General features: G+C 38.4%; 1 protein-coding gene across 1 annotated transcript in view; it reads right to left on the bottom strand.

Annotated features, from left to right (window-relative positions):
• INTS6 (integrator complex subunit 6) overlaps positions 1-22,613 on the bottom strand; it is an 89,962-nt gene extending 67,349 nt beyond the window's left edge. The window contains exons 1-4 of the mRNA XM_027064770.2: positions 21,987-22,613; positions 21,512-21,589; positions 20,537-20,686; positions 669-758 (exon numbers count right to left, since the gene is read on the bottom strand). Coding sequence (XP_026920571.1) covers positions 669-758; positions 20,537-20,686; positions 21,512-21,589; positions 21,987-22,097 — 429 coding nt within the window. The 5' untranslated portion in view covers positions 22,098-22,613. The remainder of the gene's footprint in view (positions 1-668; positions 759-20,536; positions 20,687-21,511; positions 21,590-21,986) is intronic.
• Positions 22,614-24,168: the final 1,555 nt, after the last annotated feature.

Here is a 24,168-nt window from a genome sequence, read left to right as displayed (position 1 = left end):
AAGCTATACACAAATTTTTAACTACAAGGGAGTCGACAATCCGAGCCCCCACACAGTTCAAGGGTCAACTGTATCAAATACTACAGTAAAAACAGCTTAAAGTTAAAATAAGTCTATTGTAGCCACTCTATCATACCACACGCAACCAATTCTGCATAAAGAATGCTAGCAGAGAATAGGTGAGGCTAGCTTTAAGTCATGACTTGAATAAAAGTGTCTAAAAACCTTCAGTTTTCCTAGTCTTAAACTCCTCTTGGCTTTGCTCTAGTCTAGTCTAGAAGTCTCCACAGTAGAGTGCACATGACAATCCACTGAGATATGGAAGAAATTATTAGCATGCTGTGCCTATTTTTTTTCAACCTGAAAATAAGATTTCATTTTCACTAAATTTACTGTATGAACTGACACTGTCACCCTCACATAAACTCAAAAATACACGTGGAGTTGGAGAATGGGGGGAGGCTCAAAGTTTTTCACAGAAATTCCTATTCAAGAAAATCTGGAGATCACTGCTATGAACAGAGAAGGTAGATAAGTCCTAGGAGACAAGTGACTCTAGACCGCATCAAATAAACCTATTTAAGGTGTTCAGTACCCTACAGTACATATACAAATAATAATTTTTCAACTGCAATTGCATAATCTATGCTGATAGGAATATAACTTACCTCATCCTGGACTCCACTGGTAGTAGTCAGCTTGCTCCCATCAGTAATTGTAATAATTATTGCTGGCTCCAAAAAAAAAGGGTTTCGTCCCTAAAGTCAAAAACACATTAATTACATTAAGGTCTAGACATCAGCTTAATTTTTCTGAGTAAAAAGCCAATTCTTAGAACACTGTATAAATCCACTTTTCTTGTTATTAAGTTTTATATACTGTATATACCTTTTGTACATTAAAAAAAGGCTCAGAAAGAAACATGCACTAAACAGAAGTTAACCTTAAAGAAATGGGATTAGGTAGAGGAAAAGTTAGACTTTTCACTTCTTTCTACATTTTTCTATCATTTTAATTTTTTACAGTGAGCATTTATACTTAAATAACTAAAAGTACTTATTTTTAAAAGGAACTCTATAGCTCAATTCTAATAATCTTATTTAGATATTCAAAATTAAAAGACAGTATTTTTCTGAAAAACTTGTTAAAGAGAAAGGCAACATAGTACATGAAGATAACAATGCAATGTAATTTATGCCTGTAAGCAAAACATCTAACCAAGTGACTGGATATATGCATGGAAGAGCTCTAAAATCTGGTCCCATGGGAACACAAGGGCTACTCTAAGGTTAGTGAAATTTAATGATAGCCCAATATGAAAAATTAAGAAGGATGGTTACTTAAATTGCTCGGCAAGAGAAGGTACAAAAACAACAGTGACAGAGGCAATGGAAGACAAGTGACACAAAACTCTCAAATGCTCCATACATAAAGTGAAAGAACTTCGGTAAATCCCACTCAAATCTCTGGCCAAGTTACTCAGTATGATGATCAATTTTAAGGGACACATTCTATGAAGGAATCAGATAAACATAAACTTATCTTTTACATATAAATGGCTCTCATTTAAGATATTAAGGCACATTTAAGACAAAATTATGACCAAAGGCTAGAATTTCAAGACAGTAAACCTTGTGTTTGAAAATTATCAAATTCTCTGCCATTAACACATTCAAGAAAGGATGGAATGAAGTTTTGCTGGATATGATGCAGAACAGCATATGACAAATTTTAATGTGTATATGAATCACTTTGATCTTGATAAAATGCATGTTCTAATTCAGTAGGTCTGGTTCAGTAGGTTCCACATTTTTTTTTCTAATGTTTGTTTATATTTGAGAGACAGAGCGTGAGCAGGGGAGGGGCAGAGAGAGACAAGAATCTGAAGCAGAATCTGTTCTGTCAGCACAGAGCCCAACACAGGGCTCCAACACTCGAACCGAGATATCATGATCCGAGCCGAAGTCAGATGCTTAACCGGCACCAGGCACCCCTAAGGTTCCACATTTCTAACAAGACTGCAATGTAGGAGATGCTAATGTCCACAAACCATATTTGGAATAGCAAGGATGTAGAAGGGTTATATGCATGTAATATTCTACAGTTCAATAAACTTCCCTTACACTTATATAGCTCTCAGTCACTAGCATATTACAGCACATACTCTATTTGTTAAATGTATTTACAAACACTTCACATACACTGTGATTTTAACTGATCTTCATAAAGTGGGAAGGGGAGATTTGGCAGTTTAAATTTCTTGATCAAGTCATACAACTTGCAGGTGGTATATACATTTTTCAAACAGGTGTCCAGGAAATAATGATTCCAAATGGGGAAAGCAACCTCTGGTCAAATTAAAATATGTTGGCTATAACTTTTAGAAGATTTCGAGGGCATAGAAGCATCCAAATGTTACAGAAGACTTGCAGGGGATTAAAAAAACAAACAAACATGAATTTACCTTCCCTTCCTTCTCCACAACATTCATGGTAAGTGGAATACATTTGGAGAAACATTACACTATCCTACCTGTCACACCATTCACCCCCAACATAAATAATAAATTCTAATAATGTAAGTCTTCTCATAGATCTATAAACAGGCCATGTTCATTGTCACTGCTGAACTTCACCTGGTTCCCTCTCGTAGAATGTCTTCCCTTTTCCCTGCCCACAACCCACTCAATTCCGAATTTTTCTTTAAGGCCCAGTTTAAGTCCTCTTCTTCCATGAAGCCTTCCCTGATTAGTCTGCCCTTAAATAATTTATTGTTCTCCCTCTCCAAATTCTAATAGTTGCAGTTTTCAAACTTAATAAAAATATAGATACATAGAATGTTTCTTCAAATAAAACTGGATTTGGAGTGGTGTCACGGAGTACATTTTGTCTTTTTTTTAAGTACACTCCATGCCCAATGTGGAGCCTAACACAGGGTTTGAACTCACAACCCTGAGATCAAGGCCTCAGCTGAGATCAAGAGTCAAATGCTTAACCAACTGAGCCACCCAGGCGTCCCCATGGAGTACATTTTGAATACTACTTCCCTGCATTTAACCTCTCTCCTTCTCAAATTATTTTTAATTTAAATATACAACACCTTGCACAACAATGTGAATATACTTAACACTACTAAATTCCACACTTAAAAACGGTTAAGATGGTAAATTGTTATGTGTATTTACTATAGTTTTTTTAAAAATACACCGTCTTGTATTGTTCATCATTGCTTCCTGATTCTGAGTAAACTGAAGTCAAGGAGCATGTCATTATTTTTTCCTCAGCACTGAGCACAAAATATTTAAGCACTGGGCCCTTAAAATACTCACTGATTCACTGACTGAGATTTAATACAAACCTGCCCAAGTTCATGGAACCATTGAGAATTTTTCAAACTTCAACAAGCTTTGAAAGAAGATACAGATACTTTACCTATATCTCAATATAAATGAGTGATTCCCTAGCTTAACACATAACAACTCATGAATTTGCTAGGATACAAGGGTACACTGCCTCTGTCCTGTGTCAGTCTAGCCATCCGCTCTCCATTTACTCATGTTTGTCCCTCAAATGTTTACTGAGTGGCTGCCATACGACAAGCATCGTGTCAGGTGCCTGATAATCCAATCTCACCAATAATAAATGTACCTATGTACATAGAACTCTCTTCTCCTGGTCTCTACAAATACCACGATAGATCAAAAATTGGCAAAGGGAGATAAAGAAGGCCAAGATATCCTGATAGCTTCAGAATTATTTTATCTTGCTTCTACCCTTACCTACAACTACGTGGACCAAATAATTGGAACAGTGCTTCTGGAGCACCTCTGCACCTAACTCAAATTTTCTTCTATATTTTCTGAATGAAAGTCTGACATCAATTTTTATTCCTGTATAAGCACACTGAGAATTATCCTTCAGAGGCCAGTCGGTTACATTTGTAATTAAAGAACAACGATCTATGACGTACTGAACTTTATGAATGGTGATATGCATCCAAAAACCAGTACATACTTTAAGGACCATCATATCTAGAAATCAAGTTAAAATGTATTATAATTCAGCAAAGCCTTTGAGTTAAAATGTAAGCTAAATTAAAACATCAAAATATAAGTGACTCTTTCCTTGATAACCAACTTTTAGTTGAAACTTTACTGGAGTCATACACATAGTACTCTCCATAGCAACTATACCTGAAATTACTAATAATCAGGTACTTGATAATAACAATAAAACAGTCACATGATCTCATTTAACCCTAAAAACATGGTACAGTAAAATATTCACAAGATTAAATAATATAATCCAAAGTTACCCAGCTGGTAACTAGCAAAGCCAGAACCTTATTCCAGTTCTAAATATCATGGTCTTTCCACAGCATCTAAAAGTCCTGTTGGTAGCAACTAAATCCTCTTGCATACAGTTCTACATGAACCTAGACTGTGCCATGTTCACAGAATAATGAATAGCGTTACAATCAGTTTGGTTTTATTTAATATATTCTATCTACAGCAAAATTAACTACAGTGGAGCTATTCCTTTACTTGGTTTCCTGTTGTTTTGTGATTTCTCACCCACAAAAAAAAAATTTTTTTTTTTTTTTTAGAGAGAGAGAGACACCAAGAGACCATGAGCCGGGGATAGGAGCAGAGGGTAATTAAGAGAGAAAAGAGAGAATCACAAGTAGTCTCCACACTTAGCACAGAGCCTGATTCCACAACCCTGGGATCATGACCTGAGCCAAAACCAAGAGTCAGACACTCAACTGACTGAGCCACCCTGGTACCCCTAAATTTTCTATATATAAATCAATATACCTCTCCCCAACAAAAACACACTGCAACAAAATACAATGTAAACAAAATGGAATGTTTACTTTTGAAAACGAACGTCAACCAACTTTCAGAGAGCATAGGTACAAACGCAAGGTAAAACAATATTAAGATCTTTAATGACTTTAAATTTTGGAAAATTGAGATAAACATCAAAGGTAGAAAAAAGTAAAGAAAAATATGACCATCTTCATTTCACGTATTTAATTATTTAACCCTAACATGGCTAATTATTTAATTATTTAATAAAATAAATTATTTAATAAAATAATTATTTAATTATTTAACCCTAACATGGCTAAGATCCCTTCAAGAATCACACTAAAAAAGACAATAGGATTAGTCATGATAAAAATTAGAATAATAATGACTTACTGCACATATATACAAGAGGACAGTTTTTATTTCTTCAGGAACAAATTATCCCTACCTCTATATAGAAATATAAATGTTAGAATAAATTTATTTAAGCATAAATTTCTAAATCACCTGCAACAAATGATCAGATGATGTTGCTCCAAGACAGTTTTCTTCTATACAGTTTACACTGCTCCTCCCCCGCCTGTGAAAGTGCATTTATGCTTGGCAGAAGCACAGGAAATAACTGGCATCTTTCTCACACATTTTTACCCAGTAAATTAAAGCACATTTCTGGTTGTCTACCAGTATCATGAGACAATTTTCATGTGTTACAAAAAATAATTTAACATTTCAAAGGTCAAAAGTTGTGACTTCTAATGTCATTAACTATCTGTTGCCAAGCCAATGCAGTTCAGTAATTCCCAAATCTTTACGTTTTTATTCCTTGTATGTTTATGAAGTCACTTAATTTGGGGACAGTCCATATTAGAATAGACCACAAAATTCACCTTGGTCATAAAGTTATAAATAGCTTTTACCTTAGTTACAAGATCTCCAAAAAAATAGTAATATTAGGTTCTGCTACATCAAAGGCAACCAGTAGAGGGACTAAAAGTTTACTTTTGCCATTAGCATAATTAAAATCAGATGGTTCTCTCAGAGCTGTACTTCTTGGTGCAAAGAAATCTAAATATGTCCCTAAAGGATAGAGTGCAAGGTATAATATTCTACCTATTTACTAATGGAAATCTTCTCATTTAGAAAATTTATTAAAAAAAAAAAAACAACCGATTTTACTACTGGTCAAAAACCTCAGGTAAAAATTCTGCTAAAGATAACATAAAACGCAAATGTTAAGTTCTTGCAATAATTTAATATTACCATGGGGTTAGCCAAAACAATGAAATTAAGGCATAAAATCTCAATAAGAAAACTTAAAGAATTAAATTAAGTAATCTTGGAGCACCTGGGTGGCTCAGTAAAAGTGTCCAACTTCGGCCCTCTTCATGGGTTCAAGCCCCGCATCGGGCTCTGTGCTGAATGCTTGCTCAGAGCCCGGAGCCTACTTCAGATTCTGTGTCTCCTCTCTCTGCCCCTCCTTCACTCACACTCTGTCTCACTCTGTCCCTCAGAAATAAATAAATGAAAAAAATAATAATAAAGTAATCTTACCCACTAGAACCCATTTCATTTTTGCAAAAAAAAAAGTTTTTGAAAATTTTAAAACATTTTCCAAAAAAATTTTTTTGAAAATATAAAAGGCTAAATTTCCCTCAAATACAAACTAACCCGGTTCTCAGAATCAGAATTTTTAATTTTACCCAATAAATTTAAAATGTAGTGGGGGGGGGCTGGAAGAGATACAGGAATTTTACTGTACCCTTAAATAAGTCTTAACTATTATCTTCCAAAGCAAAAGCAAGGCACCCCTGAGTCTTCAGTAAAACTTTCATTGGCTATCTCTGCTATGGTACCAAAGGACTCATTTTCTCCCCATGCACCATGCTCCATGTTATCAGTCCTTGGAACAACCTTATAAGGACAGCCATGGCAAAGCTACTTTTCCCATGGATTAAAGGGGCTACTGAAGAGAAAATGTGCACCAAATGTCAGCCCACCAGCTCTCCTGTGATGGCATTTTCAGCTACTTACACCTACTATTGTCTAGTTATTTTGCCATATGCCCAGAAAGGTACAGTCAAAAGAAATCAACCAAAGAGATGTTAAGATGTATAATGTCTTACACATATAGGCTAAAAGCATATTCCCTAGCAAGAAAATCAGAAACTTCCAGAAACAGACTGTGCTTTTTCAACCTAAAACTTCCTTTTCAAGTTAAGTAATAGCAACAACAGCAACTATGTTAAGAGGAGGAAAGAATCGCCGTGAGAAGTAAGTACTGCATTAGTAATGGTTCTCATGCATATGCCACTGGACAAGTACTCAGTAGGACAGCTGTTAAAATTTTTTTTAACGGTTAAGTTGCTAAACTAGATGTCTAGGTCCCCTATTTACATCTTTGTAAAATCTACATAAATAAGAACATAAAGCTGGCATTATCAATCCTATTTTCCTCTACTACCATATCTAAAAAAGAGGTAACAATATATGTTCCTCTAAAATATGACCAACTACTTCATTCTCATTTAGAAATGCTGACACTCCCTTTATAATCTGTCAAAATTCAGATTCTATAGAGAAAATATAAAACACAGAAATATTAATATTATTGTTCTGTGTTAGATATAGATGTCATCTACTTCATAATACTCATCTCCTTTAAACTTATTTCTAAAAGAAAAATATCTTAGGATGCAATTCACTTCCAAAGACTTGTCATAATACTGATAATAAACACAATCACAACTACATAGAAATGAGAAAAGCAGTTTTTAATACATACTTTGCAAATACAGGTCAACTAGCATATATAACATTTAGTTCAGTATTGCTCAACTTCAGGCAACTGCATACCACAACCAGAATTTTGTCAATATCTGCTTATTACCTGTACTAATATTTATGTACTCAATATTTTCCTTGAAGTCAGTTATTTTATTTTTGCCTCAAACTATATCAATAAGATCTATGAAATCACAGTTTTGATGTGCTAATTATATCTTCTATTCAATAATTCACTGTCGTTAATACAGTTTTGCTTCTTTTAAAGGGTGGGAGGTTCGTTATATTACAGGAATGAATCACAACTGGTTAATTAAACATTCCAAACAAAATATATTAATTACTTAAGTCAATAAAGGCCTGACAGCCTTATATTTAAATCAATATTCCAAGGCCAGAATTACAAGTTTTATGTTTGTTTTAGAATTTAAGATTATTACTTTTATAGTTATGATCTCAAGTGGTATGGCAAAAATGAGTCTTTTGATAAAAAAAAACTCTAAAATATTCATCTTAGGAAATTAGTGCTTATAAAAAAAAATAGCACCTCTGAATATATAGAAAAGAACTCTGAAAGGGGAGCCTGGGTGGCTCAGTTGGTTGAGTGTCCCACTCTTGATTTCAGCTCAGGTCATGATCCCAGGGTCATGGAATAGAGCCCCACATCAGGTTCCACGCTGACCATGGAGCCTGCTTAAGATTCTCTCCCTCTCCCTCTCTCTCTCTTCCCCCCACCCCTGCACTTCCCCCACTCTTCTAAAAATAATAAATTTTTTAAAAGATTAAAAAAAAAATAAAAGATCTCTGAAAGATACATTACAAACTGATTAACCATGGCTGCCTGTGAACAATGGAAGTGAGCAACTGTGTAACTTTCTATAATGCTTGAACTTTTTAACCGTGTGCATTTATTACACATTCAAAACAAGTAGTCAAAATTAAAATGTGCTTAGTATCTAAAAATAAACCTTTAAAAATCTGCTAGTGTATGAAAACCTAGCATCTTAGAATAAATTAAGGTCTATAACTACAGAAAAACATCAAAATTAAACAATTAAAATTCCACATTAAAATATATATTCTTTTAGTTTCAAGTAATTCCATTATACAGTTGTGTACAAATATAGTTCCTTTACCTAACCATACAATTCCTTATGTTAAAAATATTAGCATCATTAAAAACAGATGGAATAAGACTTAAGAAAAAGCCAGGGGAATCCCATATATTTATTTTAATATAACGACCAAGAGCAATATCCTAGAATTTGATTCAATTAATAAACCAAACAGTAATCATGTAAGAAATACTATAGGAGTGCCTTGGTGGCTCAGTCGGTGATCTCACGGTTCATGGGATTGAGCCCCAGGTCGGCTCTGCACTGACAGCAGAGCCTGCTTGGGATTCTCTCTCTGCCTCTCCCCCATCATGCTCTCTTTTTCTCAAAAATAAACAAACACGGGGGAAAAAAAGAAATACTGTAAGAACTGAAGAACAGTTTGACTTTAGGACAAAAATGTTAAGGAAACTCCATAACATACAGGGCTAAGAAATACTGCATCAAAAACCAGTAATATAAATTCAATAGGTCTAAAATATTAAATATTTAATAACTTCACAGAATGTGAGTTTTACATTTGAACTGGAAACTAAAATTTAAATAAGATTATTCTACAAATAAATAACTGGTTTTCGTAATATTTAAACAGTAATAGCAGTAAAAAAAAAAAAAAAATTGGGGGGTACCTGTGTGGTTCAGTAGGTTAAGTGTCCAACTCTTGACATTGGGTCAGGTCATGATCTCACAGTCATGATCAAGCCCTGCGTCAGGCTCTGTGCTGAGCATGGATGAGCTCATGTGCTGCTTGGGACTCCCTCTCCCTCCCTCTCTCTGACCCTCACCCTGCTTCTTCTCATTCTCAAAATAAATAAACTTAAAAAAAAATACTAACATTCTAGATAAAAAAAACCTGATATGCTCGTTATTTTAAATGGACTAGGTAATATTAATTTGGGAAAAAATTCCAGCAAAGAATGTAATAGTAAACATGTTGCAAACATGGCAGGAAAAAAAAAAAGCCAGGGTGAAAACCTATTTTCAAAGACAGATGAAGTTATATATAGCAATAATGCTGAAAATTAATTTGACATCAATAAATCACACAGACCTCCCTATACTATCCAGACCAATCATCTCCTTGAGGTGTTGATTACCACCAAATGTATAGATACTACCTTTGCAAAAGTCTGGTTAAATCATGTCTTTAACTATTAAGAGCTATTTTTTCCTAAACATCCACACATATGTTCACAAAAAAATCATTCACACACACATCAGCTCTCCTACACAGAAGATGGAATTCAACCACGGCATTCTATGTAAGTATCTTCATGACTACAACTGAAAATGAGAAGGAACTGCCTAATAAATGTTTCATGTCAGTAAAGTTAGCAATAAAGCATTAAATTTAATAAAGCAAAAAAAATTCATGATAAGCACTTGGAAAAATTGACAGTCTATTTTTTCCCATGTGCTATAGCTGAAGGCCAACTGAAAATAATTTAATTGGATAAATCATAATTCGAGATTAGTTTTAAGGGGCTCTGCTTTGTAAAAAAAAAAAAAAAACACATGAATTTTCACTTTTTAGGAAAGAAATGATGGTAACCCAATTTCAGAAGTTTTAGAAGGAACTATTAAAATTTCTCCAAATCCATTACAAAAGGTATTTGTACTCTGTACTCCCTAGGCTCTGACTCAAACATTTACTGATGCTTAGTACTAAGTCCCTTCCCAAGTGTTTATAGATTTAAAATTTTCAAAATAGGTGACATGTTTAGGAAATGAGAAACTAACCACATAATACTTGGGCCTTTTGCCAAGAAAAGTATATAAGCCCTTCTAACTATACATACAAATCCACAAAGGTTTTACCTTAGAAATGAACCTCATGAAAAAGCAGAGGTCATATGAATGACTGGATAGTTGTCACACATTTTTGATAGTTGCTCTAAGCTCATTAAAATGGAAGCTCTAAGAATGACTCTTTTTTTTATTACATTAAGAGTTACATTCAATATAATGTTGTTTGAGATTAGACATTGTCCCTTCTGGATTAACAATAAAATTTACATATAAAGACCTTTAAAAATTTTTTTTAATATTTATTCATTTTTTGAGAGAGAGGGAGAGAGAAAGAGCACATGTGCACGTTAGTGGGCGAAGGGGAGAGAGAGGAGACAACAGAATCTGAAGCAGGCTCCAGACTCTGAGCTGTCAGCACAAAGCCCAACACGGGGCTCGAACCCACAAGATCATGACCTGAGTTGACACTTAATCAAGTCTGACACTTAATCAAGTGAGCCACCAGGCACTCCAACATATAAAGACTTTTTACTCTATTATCTGATTTAGGCCCAATTTTCTGAATGCAATTTCTTGGTTTTTCTAACTTACTGCTTTGAGAAATGGATTGACAACTAAAACTGTACAACAAAAATTCAAAATTTTACATTAGCTTTTACCTGCCAAAGTACATAAATGACCAGGAATTATCACAACTCAGGCATTATCAGAGGCCACAAAGACATCATTTTGCTTACTCTCAATAATCCAAAAGGACTGAATGCTGTCATCATCTTGTAGATGGAGCCTTTGTAACATCACTTACTGAGGTTTGCAGCCTAACCTTTCACAGAACACAGAATCATCTTCAATTCCGGGGATTAAAAATAATCTATTGTTGGGGCGCCTGGGTGGCTCAATCGGTGAAGCATGCGACCTCAGCTCAGGTCATGATCTCGAGGTCAGGGAGTTCAAGCCCTGCGTTGGGCTCTGTGCTGACAGCTCAAAGCCTGGAGCCTGCTTTGGATTCTGTCTCCCTCTGTCTGCCTCTCCCCAGCTCACGCTCTGTTCTCTCTCTCAAAAATGAATACACATTAAAAAAAAAAAAAAAAAAACTATTGTTTTTAATCCTTTCAGAATAATTGCTGGTATGCTTCCAGTGTTCAAACTCCAAAATAACCAGAAGACTTTGTTGATGTTTCCTAATATCTAATACGAGTTTTCCTTTAACATGCCAGCATCAATACTGCCATTGAGGAGTTTCAAAGTACATTACTAATAGCTAATACTACAATTACTGTTTTCATCACTGTAACAGTTTGTCAGACAATATAATCCTTCTGAGGACCTTTACCATGAGTCCCTCAGCTTATCTAGGCAAAAGCAAAAAATGGAAAATGTTAAAATGCCATATCCTTTTAAGGAACAGATTAAAAAAGCAAGAGTGCATAGGAACAAGAATAAATCTTGATAAGACATCACTAGCCTGATATAAATTTGTCCTTTGGTTACAAATAATCCTCTTAATTGTAAGATTCTTATGTTAAAATATTTTCTTATGTGCAACTATACCTCACTATACCAATCATCGGATTTTAGATCACGTATGCTCTAAAAAAGAACTATTATCATCTAGAAAAAAATCCTTCCTAGGCTTATCCTATTTTTCCCACATAAATCTACATTACAAATAATAAAAGGGATCATAACATTTCACATTTGACCTTTCTTCTGTACAAGAACATCCTCCCTCCACCCCATCCCAACCAACACCAACTCGTATTCTAAAATATACTATTTACAAAGCCCTAGAAATGGACTCAGATCTAAGTTTCCTCAAAAAATTAACACCTTCTTTCTCTGAAAATCGAAAAACATGTTTGCTTTATTAAATTAAATATGTTATCAAACTGTTTTTGAACAAGAAATAGAGATTTTGGAGAAAAAACTTTTCAACACCAAGGGTAAAATATTTTTGGAGCTTCAATTTAAAGCCAAAACCATTATGTTTGTTCCTTATGGCACAAAATTTTACATTAGCTGGAAATACTGGCTAGCTAATTCTAGCTTCTTTCGATGTTTATGATGGATAGATGTTGGGTTATGGAACTTCTGTCAAAGGTTTCGGATTACAAAGCTTTGCCCTGTTAAGTGTTTAACATAACATTGGGCACGACAGTTAATCATCATCATCTGAGTTCCTACCATGTGCCAAACAGGCACTTTGCTAAATGATTAATATTTCTAGTTCTTACAAAAATTCCCAAGAATTATGCTATTTTCACCATTTGGTGGATAAGTGATTTGAAGTTCAGTGAGGCTAAGGGGACTTGTCAATACAGCCTAAGCTAGTAAGTGGCAGAGCCAGGCACGACCAGTTCTAATGAAGCGGTTCTTTCTGTACCACACTGCTTACACTGAAGAAAGCTGTATAACATACCACGTGCCCACAATTCCAGTCTTTAAAACGCAAATAAAAGGAAATTCATAAAAATGAGAGTAAGTGTTACAATAAATTACATTCCATACCACTTAATCTTCACCACAATCCTGCAGCATAGATCCTTTCACCTCATCTTCCTAATGAGGAAACTGAGTCTGAGAGTTTACATGACTGGCCTGGAACTCACGGATGGAGTGGGAACAGATAGAACCAATCAGAGTTTTCTAAATCTTAAAAGACGATGCTAAGAGGTTTTCAAAATTATCTTATATCTGGGCGCCTAGGTGGCTTGGTAGGCTAAGCATCCAACTCTTGATTTTGGCTCACTCAGGTCGTGATCTCACAGTTTGGGAATCTGAGCCCCGCAAAGAGCTCCATAGCGAATCCACACTGACAGTGAGGAGCCTGCTTGGGATTCTCTCTCATATTCTCTCTCTCTCTCTCTCTCTCTCTCTCTCTCTCTCTCACTCCCTCTCCCTCTCTGCCCCCTCCCCAGTGTGAGCAGGGAAGGGGCAGATAGAGACAGAAACAGAATCTGAAGCAGGCTCCAGGTTCTGAGCTGTCAGCACAGAGCCCGACACGGGACTCGAACCCATGAATCGCAAGATCATGACCAGAAAGTAGGACGCTTAATCAACTGAGCCACCCCATGGCCCCCAACGTTCATATTAACTTTTTTCCAAGGGAGTGGGGAGGAACTCCAACTGCATATAACAGTATTTTCATAGTGTTACAAGAAAGGCTAAATGTAACAAACTGGCAAAATGAATTGCCTGGTTTTCACCAGAGGAAATGAAAGAAAGCATATTCCAGTAGAGAACCACAGACATACCCCTAAAAAGGGACTTATATCTATTGGTTACACTTGTAAATAAAATTTGTTCTTTAGTAACATACAAGTTGCTAATAAAAAAATCTGTGTAACTGTTCCATAACCAATTTTAATCTTTTAAAATATTTCATAAGTGTAAAGAAATCAGCCTTCTAAACTTTTCTGGGCTTTACTTTCTTCATGTATAGAATGAGGAAGATGGAGTAAACTTCTAACAGGACTTGCAATTCTAAAGTCCCATAAAACAAAAGTCATAATGATACATAAAGTCCAATGAAAATTTCTGTCAGGAGATACAAAAGTTCAATCTTGTTCTCAAGAACATATATAAAAATTCACTAAGCTTCACACTTAAGATTTGTGTATTTAAGTTGTACCTCAATAAAAAAGTTGGGGGAAAAAGAATCTGCTTCTTCTGACAAACTAAAACAGAAACAAAAAACTTTAGTATTTTGTCTATGGTCTGGGACCATGTTTAAATTAAGAAACTTAATAACACTGCTAAATAAAAATTAAGTTTACATAAGGGCAATACTTTTTTTTAAATGAAAGAACACAGGGCTAGTAACATATGGGCACTGCTGAAGCAAATGAAAAAAGACCACCAAGATGATTTTACATATACGTTAGAAACTTGAGTGAAGGGTTATATTGGCTAAGGGTTATTTTAAATATTTAAAGAAATTTCAAGTTATAAAATGTTGCACAATCTCTTTGTAGAAACCTATGACATGAACGTGTCTAAACAGTTCTTTCCTTACTCCTGACCACAAGTGACCTTAAATCAACTTAAAATACTTGAAAAGTAGAATTCTTTCATTCAAATATTACATTTGTTCCCAGCCTTTTAATTTTCAGTTGTACATAATTTAATATGTAATTATTGACATTCCCTTGCATGAAGGGAAAATAAAATTCTCTTTGAAGAAGTAAAACCTATTATTTTTTGCTTTTTATACTTATAATTTCTTACACAGTAAGAATTACACAGTAATTTCTAATTAAGAATGCAATAATGTCCTTTGGATATCCTTTTTCATTTTCTTTTGAAAGATCATGACAAAGCAATTTTTTGATCCTTCAGAAAACAGATTTAGAGCATAAATTATGAAGAAAAGTGACAGTGTTTTCAAAGAAAATAAAATCTAGGTCTTAAAATTTTTCATTTAAATTACCACCTTTAAAACTAATACTCAATAGGAAATAAATCATACCCACTTCATGCTACTTTAAGCTCAAACCTTCTTATTAAAATATCCCTTGATATACTCAACAGAGGTGTTCCTCAAAGGTCCCTTGCAAAACAAACTTGTGTAAATCTCATCTTAAACGCACTAGGGGGAGCTCCCATTTGAGAGAATCCTACAACATGTGCTTTTGTTCTACATAAAGGTCCCTTCTTCTCTAACTTGTATTCCTACAAAAAAGAATGACTTTCTGACTTATCTGAACCTTACAAACCATCCCTATGCTTCGTCATATTTATCAACTGCCATTATGACAACTCGGCCAAGTGATAGTATTTACTTTCCACACTGCTTTCTCAGGAAGCAATACAAAGCCCAAGGGAAAAAAAAAATACATATTTAATAGGCTGTTAGATTTCAAAGCATGTAATAAAATTCTGCTTTAAAAATCACCACATTTTTATAATCAAAATTTCAAATTTAAGGTAAAAAAATAACAGAAAACTAGAGGTAAACAAACTAACCTATTGAGGGAAAAAAGAAAGCTTTGTGTCTCCTTGGCACTTGACAAGTTTGAAAGTACATTTTTAATATACCATCCCATTTAAACCTCTAATCATTTCTATAATAACAGTACAATGGCTTCATTATTAGTAATCTGGAATATGAAGAAGCAGAGGCACAGGGTGGTAAAGCATGTTACACAGTAATTCAGTATCAAGGTCAGGACTGGGATTCCAATTTTCACATTCCTGGCCATTGTGCTTTTTATCCAGTTAAAAAAAGATAGAGAGAAAAAACTTTTAAGCAAATTTGACTGTAGAGTCCCCTATCCATCAGTAAGAATTATGAGCCAATAAAAATTATTGAAGATAAGTTTAAGAGGTTTATAAGAAGTTCAAGGACTGGCCAAAGCCTTTCGATGGGGGAAAGGAGAGTCTCTTCAAACAAATGGTGCTAGGAACACCAGATGTCCACAGGCAGAAGAATGAAGTTGGACCCTTACCATACACCATATACAAAAATTAAGTCAAAATGGATTAAAAACTTGAATGCAAGACCTAAAACTAAAACTCCTAAAAGAAAATATAGGGGGAAAGCTTCAGAGACATTGGGTTTGGCAATGATTTCTTGGAGAGGATACCAAAAGCATAGGCAACAAAAGAAAAATTAAACTGGACTCCATCAATAATTAAAACTTCTGTCATCAAAGGACACAATCAAGAGTGAAAAGGGAACCCATGAAATGGGAGAAAAACTTGCAAATCACGTATCTGGTAAGGGGTTAATATCCAAAATATTTAAAGAACTCCCACAACTCAACGACAACAACAAAAACCAAATAACTTAATTAAAAAATGAGCAAAGAACTTAAACAGACGTTTCTCCGAAACCAATATACAAATGACCAACCAGCATATGAACAGATGCTCAATATAAATAATTGGGCAAATGCAAATAAACCAGTAAGATATCACATACCTATTATGATGGCCCAAATCAGAAAAACAGAAAATAGTGTTGACAAGCATGTGGAGAAATTGCAATTCTTGTGCCCTGTTAGTGGGAATATAAAACAATTGCAACCACTATGCAAAATAGAGGAGTTTTTCAAGAATTTAATAAAATTACAGGATCCAGCAATTCCACTTCAGGGTGTATATTCAAAAGAATTGAAAGCAGGATCTCAGAGAGACATTTGCACACCTTGTTCATAGCAGCATTATTCAAAATAGCCAAGAGGTGGAAACCCAAAAGTCCATCATGGATGAATGGATATGCAAAACGTGGTATATACATACAATGAAAAATTATTCGGTCCTAAGAAGGAGTATAAAATCTTGAAATAAGCTACCACAGCGATGAATGGTGAAGACATTATGCTAAGTGAAATAAGCCAGTCACAAAATGACTAACACTGTATGATTCCATTTATATAAAGCATCTCTAGAGTATTCAAATAGAGATAGAAATTAGAATTGTGGTTGTCAGGGACTGGAGGGAGGAAAAAATAAGTTATGTTCAACTGGTATAAAATTTCAGTTATGAAAGATGAAAAAGTTCTGGAGACTGGTTGCAAAACAGTGTGAATATACTTAATACTACCAAATTGTACACCTAAAAACGATTAAGACAGCAGGCACCTGGCTGGCTCAGCAGGAAGACCAGGGGACTCTTGATTTCTGGGTTGAGTTCAAGCCCCAGACGGTTATAGAGATTACTTAAATAAACGAACAAGCAAACAAACAATGGTTAAGATGGTAAATTTGATATTATGTGGGTTTTCTTTTTTTTTTTTACCACAAGTTAAAAATTAGGAAAAAAAGTTCATGGACTTAAAAATTTTACAAAATACCATTCACCACTCTTTCCAGTTCATACTCAGCACAGAAGCACGTTCCAGTACAAAAATCTACTTTCTTTTGAAAAAAATGTCGACAGGTCAATAAATATAAAACTACTGGTAATATATTTCTTGACAGCCTAAGGGAAACAAAAAACCCAAATGGGAATCAAGTTTTCATTACTTCACCTACATTACAAGAAAAGCCTGTATTTTGTACTACCTTAGTATTAAATAGATACTGCCTGGGTAAAAGGAAAAAAGTAGTATTAGAACTCTACCTGAATTTGCTAAGTTCACAAATATTTATGCTGAAGAATAAACTGGTTAAAATTCTTCTCCCTAAGATTCATTCAATTTGATCTTGTCTAAAAAGTTACTATTTTTCAAATGAGGTAAAACTTGGCATTGAAAATCCTTTAAAAAATTAAACACATATTGTATCTGCTTTTAGGTACTGCTCAAGGATTCTCTTCATCAGATTTTCGGTGGTTCTCAAAAGATCAGCATTATTTGAAACTCTGGTGAATACATGTAAAAAACACATGTGTCACATTTAGCTGCAAGGATAAGCAATTTAAGTGTTGCTATAATATCCAAGGAGAAGACTAGAGAGAAGCTATACTTTGTTCCATGATTGCAGAAATATCAGCAAATGGTACAGATTTTCAAAATTAAATATTTATACGGACTTCTATATGCAAGGAAGTTTTTACTGGGATATCCAAAGTGCTTGAAGAAAACAATCACCAAGATGCGTTTTTTTTCTCAGCTACTTTAACCTTACTTACACCCTACAAATTCTGTTAGTATCCTAATTACTAATACCTCAAAGACAATTTATTTGTAGATATACTTACTAACTTAACACAAGCAATACAGACATTGAAAATACCCTTGGGATTAGTTATGGAAAATCACATACGTCCATGTATGTGGGGGGGGAGTAGCTATGGGGGTATCTAATATATATACATATACATCCACATTTAGGTATTTAAGAAAGTCATTCAGAAATGTACATAAATGTTTTTAGATGCTCTCTAAAAATATGCTCTGTCCCTTTCATCTAGCTCACGTTATCTCATTTCCTTTCACGTACTAAAATTATATACAAGTATTTAGTACTGTGGGTCCTACAGATCCTTGTAGAGTATGAAAGGGGAAGTATTTATGTAAAAACACTGAGGTTACAGAATAAAACTATTCCACAGAAAACAGGCAAACACAAAGTACTCTTAACAAAGAAAATACATGAACTATATTTAGTGTTAAGTATTTGAGACATCCAAAATTCTTGATAATCTATCCTTTAACAGAAAATGTGTAATATTTAAATCAGCGAAATAAAGACTTATGGTGAGAAATATCTCTGGGAAGATGTTTTCTTCTAATTAAGTGCTTTACTCATTTTCATTTGAAAATTATGGCTTCCTCAATTATTTTCATGCTAGTGTCATTTTTATGTGCCAATTCAGGACATAAGCACTAGTACTACTCCATGCATCCTTGCTTACTCATCAAAATAACTGAGAAGCATTATCCCTCCCCCTTCTTGAATTAATAAATCCGAACATGCAAAAACATCCTAATCTCCAGGCTCTTCTCTTGGTCAAAGTGGTAACAGCCCAGCAGGACCACCTTCAACCTCAAACATCATACGCTTTACAGATAAGAACTTAAGCATTCTCTGGTGGAAGATGGCAACTGGGAAAAGGAAAATACAAGTTTAAATTGCAAATGTCCTCAGCCTCTCCACGACAATCAGCTTCTCTAAAGAAGCACCCTAAGAAATATTTTTAATAGGTGGCAGGAGGTAAATGTGTGTAAATGCCTTATGAAATATGATGCAGAGAAATAGGAAATAGTTCTTCCATACATTGACACCCGGACAACCAAATTAAGAGTAACCAAATAATGGCAAGTTTCAAATTTGTCTTTGAACTCAAAGAAGCTTGGATCAAAACCTTCACCAATAGGCCTGTATATCACTACAAATAACAAAGAAATAGAAAAGGGTAAGAAATCTATTTTACAGATTCTTGGCAGAAAAAGTTCATGACAAACCTACCTAAAATTACAAATATTGCAAAATAAAACAGGGTAGAAAAACTTAAAGATTTATGTGGTAAGAAATTAAGCATTTACTGAATTAAACAATGGAGGTGCAATTCAGTAAAACTAGAACAAAATGACTCTGAATCATGTATACTTAAATGCTATAGGATTATATTCAGCCCTTTCCAAAAATGTTTAGGTGCCCAATAGGTACGACTAAGCAAAGCATAAACATTTCTAAAACAAGGGAATAATTCTGTTTCTTCCTATATAAAGCAACCAAAAGTTATAATCACTGGAAATTTTCCTGAAATTTGTCAAACTCATGAAAATTGTGGCTCATGGACCTTGAGAAAAGAACAAAATGTATTCCTAAATGTATCATGTGTGGCAATAATGTTTCTGCACTACAACTTAAAAATTGAACTTGGAACTAATATTCCTTTGTTATGTGTAACATTACACATTCACCAGTATCTTTAATTTTCCTGGCCAGCAATCTCAAAAATTACAACGGACTACTTTGCCTTATTTCATAGTGAACCATCATATTGGGGGGGGGGGGGGGGGGGAGATAAAGAAAATTCAAAAAGCCTCTTTTCCAAAAGCATGGAGTTCAAAAATAATAACAGCCTCTGGACCCATGATTTAATTCAGAACCGAATTCAGAATTCTTCCTGCATAGATGCTTACTGTGGATACTTCAACAGCTGAAAAATGTTAATGTACTCAGTTACTGCACGCCAATGAAAATCTTACCTTTCAGAATAACTATAAAATATGGTTAAATTAAACCCCAACAAAAACAAAAATTCCTCTGATGTTTTTACTAATAAAAAAATGAAAACCACTAGTCAACTAGTGTCCAGAAGTCACTGCAGGAGTTGCACAATTGCCTGTGGGTAGATTATCACAGAAACTGAGCGTGGTGAGGCAGAAAGTTTTCCCCTTTTATAACCTGAGTGAACTTCAAGGGATTAAAACCAAATTCATGTCAATGCTACAGCACAAAAATTCAGACTCTAATTCTGAATACAAATACATTTAAGGAAAAAAAAAATGAGGGCTTTAAAGCCAGTAAAATATGGTCAGTTTCACTTTTGTATTATGTGCATATCGTACTTTAATCTGAAATGCTTCATACTTGTATTTCATGTTATATAGGTTTTGGACTTGACAGTGTTTCTCCACAAAAAGAAAAATCAACTGTTTTTCCACCTTAATATTCAACCTACCTGCCCATAGTTGTCTATGCCAGTTACTAATCTATTTAAATTTAATAAATCAAAAGCTGTCCTTAGGGATTGGCCAAGAGTCGTAAGTCCTTCAGCCTGAAGGTTTTTCAGTTCATTCATAAACGTTGCATGGTTTTCTTTCCATCCGGCCTGTAAAGAAAATGTAAGAATTTTTTTTTTTCATCCTTTAAAGCCATGTACACATGGGCGGCCGTTACAATATGCCGTTCGCCAAGGAGCTGCTTTGCTTCACTTTACAGTATGGTTAGATTAACGTGTTAATACCGTATCACTGCCAAAGAAACTCTCTTCAAAGGTGGCCAAGGATAAACCTGCTTGCTCTACAGCTTTTGGTGGCTAACAGCCGTAATACTTTATAACTTCCCTGGGAAATTTACTCCCGAACCTACTACCCAAGATTTGGGCATGCAAAAGGTACTGGTGGAAAGCAGAAGTGGGCAGGACTTCTGAAGTTAACCTGCAGCTGTCCCACTGGCCCGCGGCCCTGTGAGGAAGAATCCGAACACCAAGCTCCGCAGCCCCCCACCCGGCTCGCTCGCCAACCAGGGCGAGCGCGGCCGAGCCCCGGGCCGAGTCCCCTTTAATGCAAACCCGGGCTCGGCGCGGCCGGGCCCGGCTGTCACTGGGGCTAACTTGAATAAATATCCCCCACAGTTCATTGCTGCCGCTCACGCCGCGGAGGGGAAATGTCGGCCATGTTGATCGCAGCGCCGCCGCCGCCGCCGCCGCCACCGCCGGGCCGGGCTGGGGAGGGGACGGCGGTGGCCCAGCGACTCCGCGCCGCGCCAGGACGCTCAGGAGCGGGGGAGGGGGTGGGAGCCCGCAGGGGAAAAGACCTCAGCGCCTGGAGCACAGCGGGTGGGGGAGGGGAGCATAATGAAGGGTGAATGGGGGGGCGGGGAGGGCGAGCGAGGAAGGAACAGGGAAGGGAAGGGGGAGGGCGAGGGCTGTTACCTTGATAGCATAGGGCGGCTCTTCGAAAGTGACCAGCATATACCTGTCTCCTCTGCTGGCAGGGTCCCGGGCACGGAGCTGCGGGAGAGCGGGTGGGGGACAGGAGAAGGAACAGGGCGGGCGAGAGGGAAGCACAGAAGCGAGGTTACGATGCGAAGGGGCGCCGAGCGGCCCCGCCGCCCTCCCCCCCCCCCCCCACAGTACCGCACACGCAGCGGCCACCCTTCCACACCGCCCCCCACACACAGATCGGCCCCCACACACCGCCTGGAGCCCGGGCCTGGGCCGAGCCCGGCTCGCAGCGCCCGTCCGCCCGCCCGCCCGCGCGGTGGGGGAGGGGGTCCCCGAGCCCGGCAGCTCCCGCAGTCAGGTCCCCGACACCTCCGCCTCGCCGCCCCCGGCCACCCTCCCCCCCACCCCTGCCGCCCGTGGGTCGCCGGGCCCGGGTCGCCGCCCGGGCTCGGTCAGTCGGTACCTTCATGAAGGTCTCTACCGCGCCTTTGGCCGTGTCCAGGTAGGTGGTGCCCAGATGGCTGCGCTGGTTCATAGAGGCAGACGTGTCTATCAGGAACAGTAAGATGGGCATAGTGCTGGCCGGGGACACCGGGGCCCGAGGTGGAGAAAGAGGAGATGGTAGAGGTGGAGGCGCCGGTGGCGGCGGCGGCAACCGCCGCTACGCGGGGCGGGGGAGCGCGGCCCCCGGGAGGAAAACACCGTCTGGGTCTTTCCTCCGGCTGCGGGGAGTTTCTCCCCCGATAGTTGAGAGGAAACTCCCCAGACCCAGTCCTCCCCGTCGTACCCCCGCCTCCGCCTCCTCCTGCCTGCCTGCCCGCTGGGGCGGGCGCCCGGCCGTCTGTCTGTCGGTCGGTCCGTCCGTCCCCCCCGCCTCGGGGGTCCCGTCCCCGCTCCCGGCCCCTGTGTGTGTCCCAGCGGGAGACGGGCCTGGCTCCCCACCCCACCCCCGGTGCAGGGAGTGGGGACCTGGGAGCTGGCGAAGAGGGGAGTGGGCTGAGGGGAGATTGGCCCTGGGGCTGTTGGGAGAAGTTTCAGGGACTCCCTCCGCACCCCGGCGGTGTCACCACTTTCTCAGCCCCTCTCGCTACTGAAGCGCTTTTCTCTCTCACACTCCGGTTTTAACTCGGGCAGGGTCTGCAGAGGCTCCGCCCCTTGACACGTCCTCGAGCCACGTGACGCACCGCCCCGTTATCCTATTGGCTAATCCCATACTTCTCATTAGCATATTCAAACAGCTCAGGGGCGGGGGAAGCTTGTAGGCCGGCTCCGGGAACAGTTATTGAGCACGCGCGGAGGCGGGGCATCGGGTGCGCGCGAGAGCGAGCGCAAGGGACGAGCAGGCGGGCCAGCAGACGCGGAGGCGGGCTCCGGGAAGGGGCGGGGACCGACCGCGGAAAGACCATGGCGTGGGGGAGGGGGTCGCGGCGGCGCGCGCGGGGCGGCCGCGGATGTGAGTCTGCGCGTCAGTGCCGCTGGCCTCTCCTTGGCTGTTGGAGGTGATAGGGGTCGGAGGAAGGGAAATGGAGGCTGGCCTCACCTCCCCTTGCGAGGTCGCTGTATCAAACCCCTTTCCCCGGGGGCGAGTGAGGAGGGGATGAGCAAAGTAATCAAATACCCGCTTAGAAGGGGGCCGGCCCGCGCGGTCTTCCCTGCGAGGAGAGCTCCGGGGCCTGCGGTCGCCGGAGGAGGTTCCTTGGGCCTGGGAGGGCCGGCCCCTGCGCGGGCGGGCCCGGGGCGGGGGAGGGGAAGTGAGAGGTTGTTTATGACCTGGGACTAATCTCCGCCAGTCCCACCGCTCCCGGCGGGGAGTGGGGACGAGAGGCCAGCTTCGCCCGCAGTCTCGCTCGGCCTTGGGGAGCGACCTAGGGTGAGGGCTGGACCCGGAGCACACCAGGAGCTCTCGGTGGAGGACCCAACAAAAAGAGGACTAACCTTCTGTTTTCCTAACTCAGCCCTTTAAAGGACATGGGGAAAGACTCAAATATCGATAAACAGTTTGTTGCGCTTTTTATTCTCGGGGGGGGGGGGGGGAAACGATTCTACCAAATAACCTCTGTCAAGCCGAGTTTTCTTAGGACCAAAGAACGTCAATTTCAGAGTTAAAAGGGACCTTAGAAAACCGTAGACCAAGAACTCGTTTTTAAATGGAAAAACTGATTTCAGCTTGCCTAGGTGACAGAGTGGGTTCCTCATAATCCTGCCAGTGCTCTTCCCTTTGACTGCATGCTGTGTCTAAGACTGGTTCCGAATAATGTATGCGGGAAGTCGTTCTTGGTTAAACGAAACCCCTATTCACCCTGCCCGAAGTAATGAATCCTTTCCTAAATGTCCGAGGAACACTGTTCACTCAAATATACTAGTTGCAAAACTGAAGACCGTGCCTGTGTGTAAGAGACACACAACCCTTATAAAGACTACGTAGATGTCTTTAGGGCCTCTCCTGCTAGTCTTGCATTTCGATTTTTTTATCCTGAAATTCTTATTTGCCTGCTGTTCATTTAATGAAATTGTTCCTATCAGTCTCAACACAAAAGAGACCGATTTGTAGCACTTTTTTAAAATCTTGAGTTTCATAACTTGGACTTTTTCCTAATACTTAGGACAACCTCTGAACTTCTTATGAATTTATATTAGGGCTGTTT

This window comes from Acinonyx jubatus, chromosome A1 (genome assembly GCF_027475565.1).
Source record: "Acinonyx jubatus isolate Ajub_Pintada_27869175 chromosome A1, VMU_Ajub_asm_v1.0, whole genome shotgun sequence".
Taxonomy (NCBI): Eukaryota; Metazoa; Chordata; class Mammalia; order Carnivora; family Felidae; genus Acinonyx; species Acinonyx jubatus.
The sequence above is the reverse complement of the archived record's forward strand: the minus strand, read 5'-3'. Positions and strand labels throughout refer to the sequence as shown.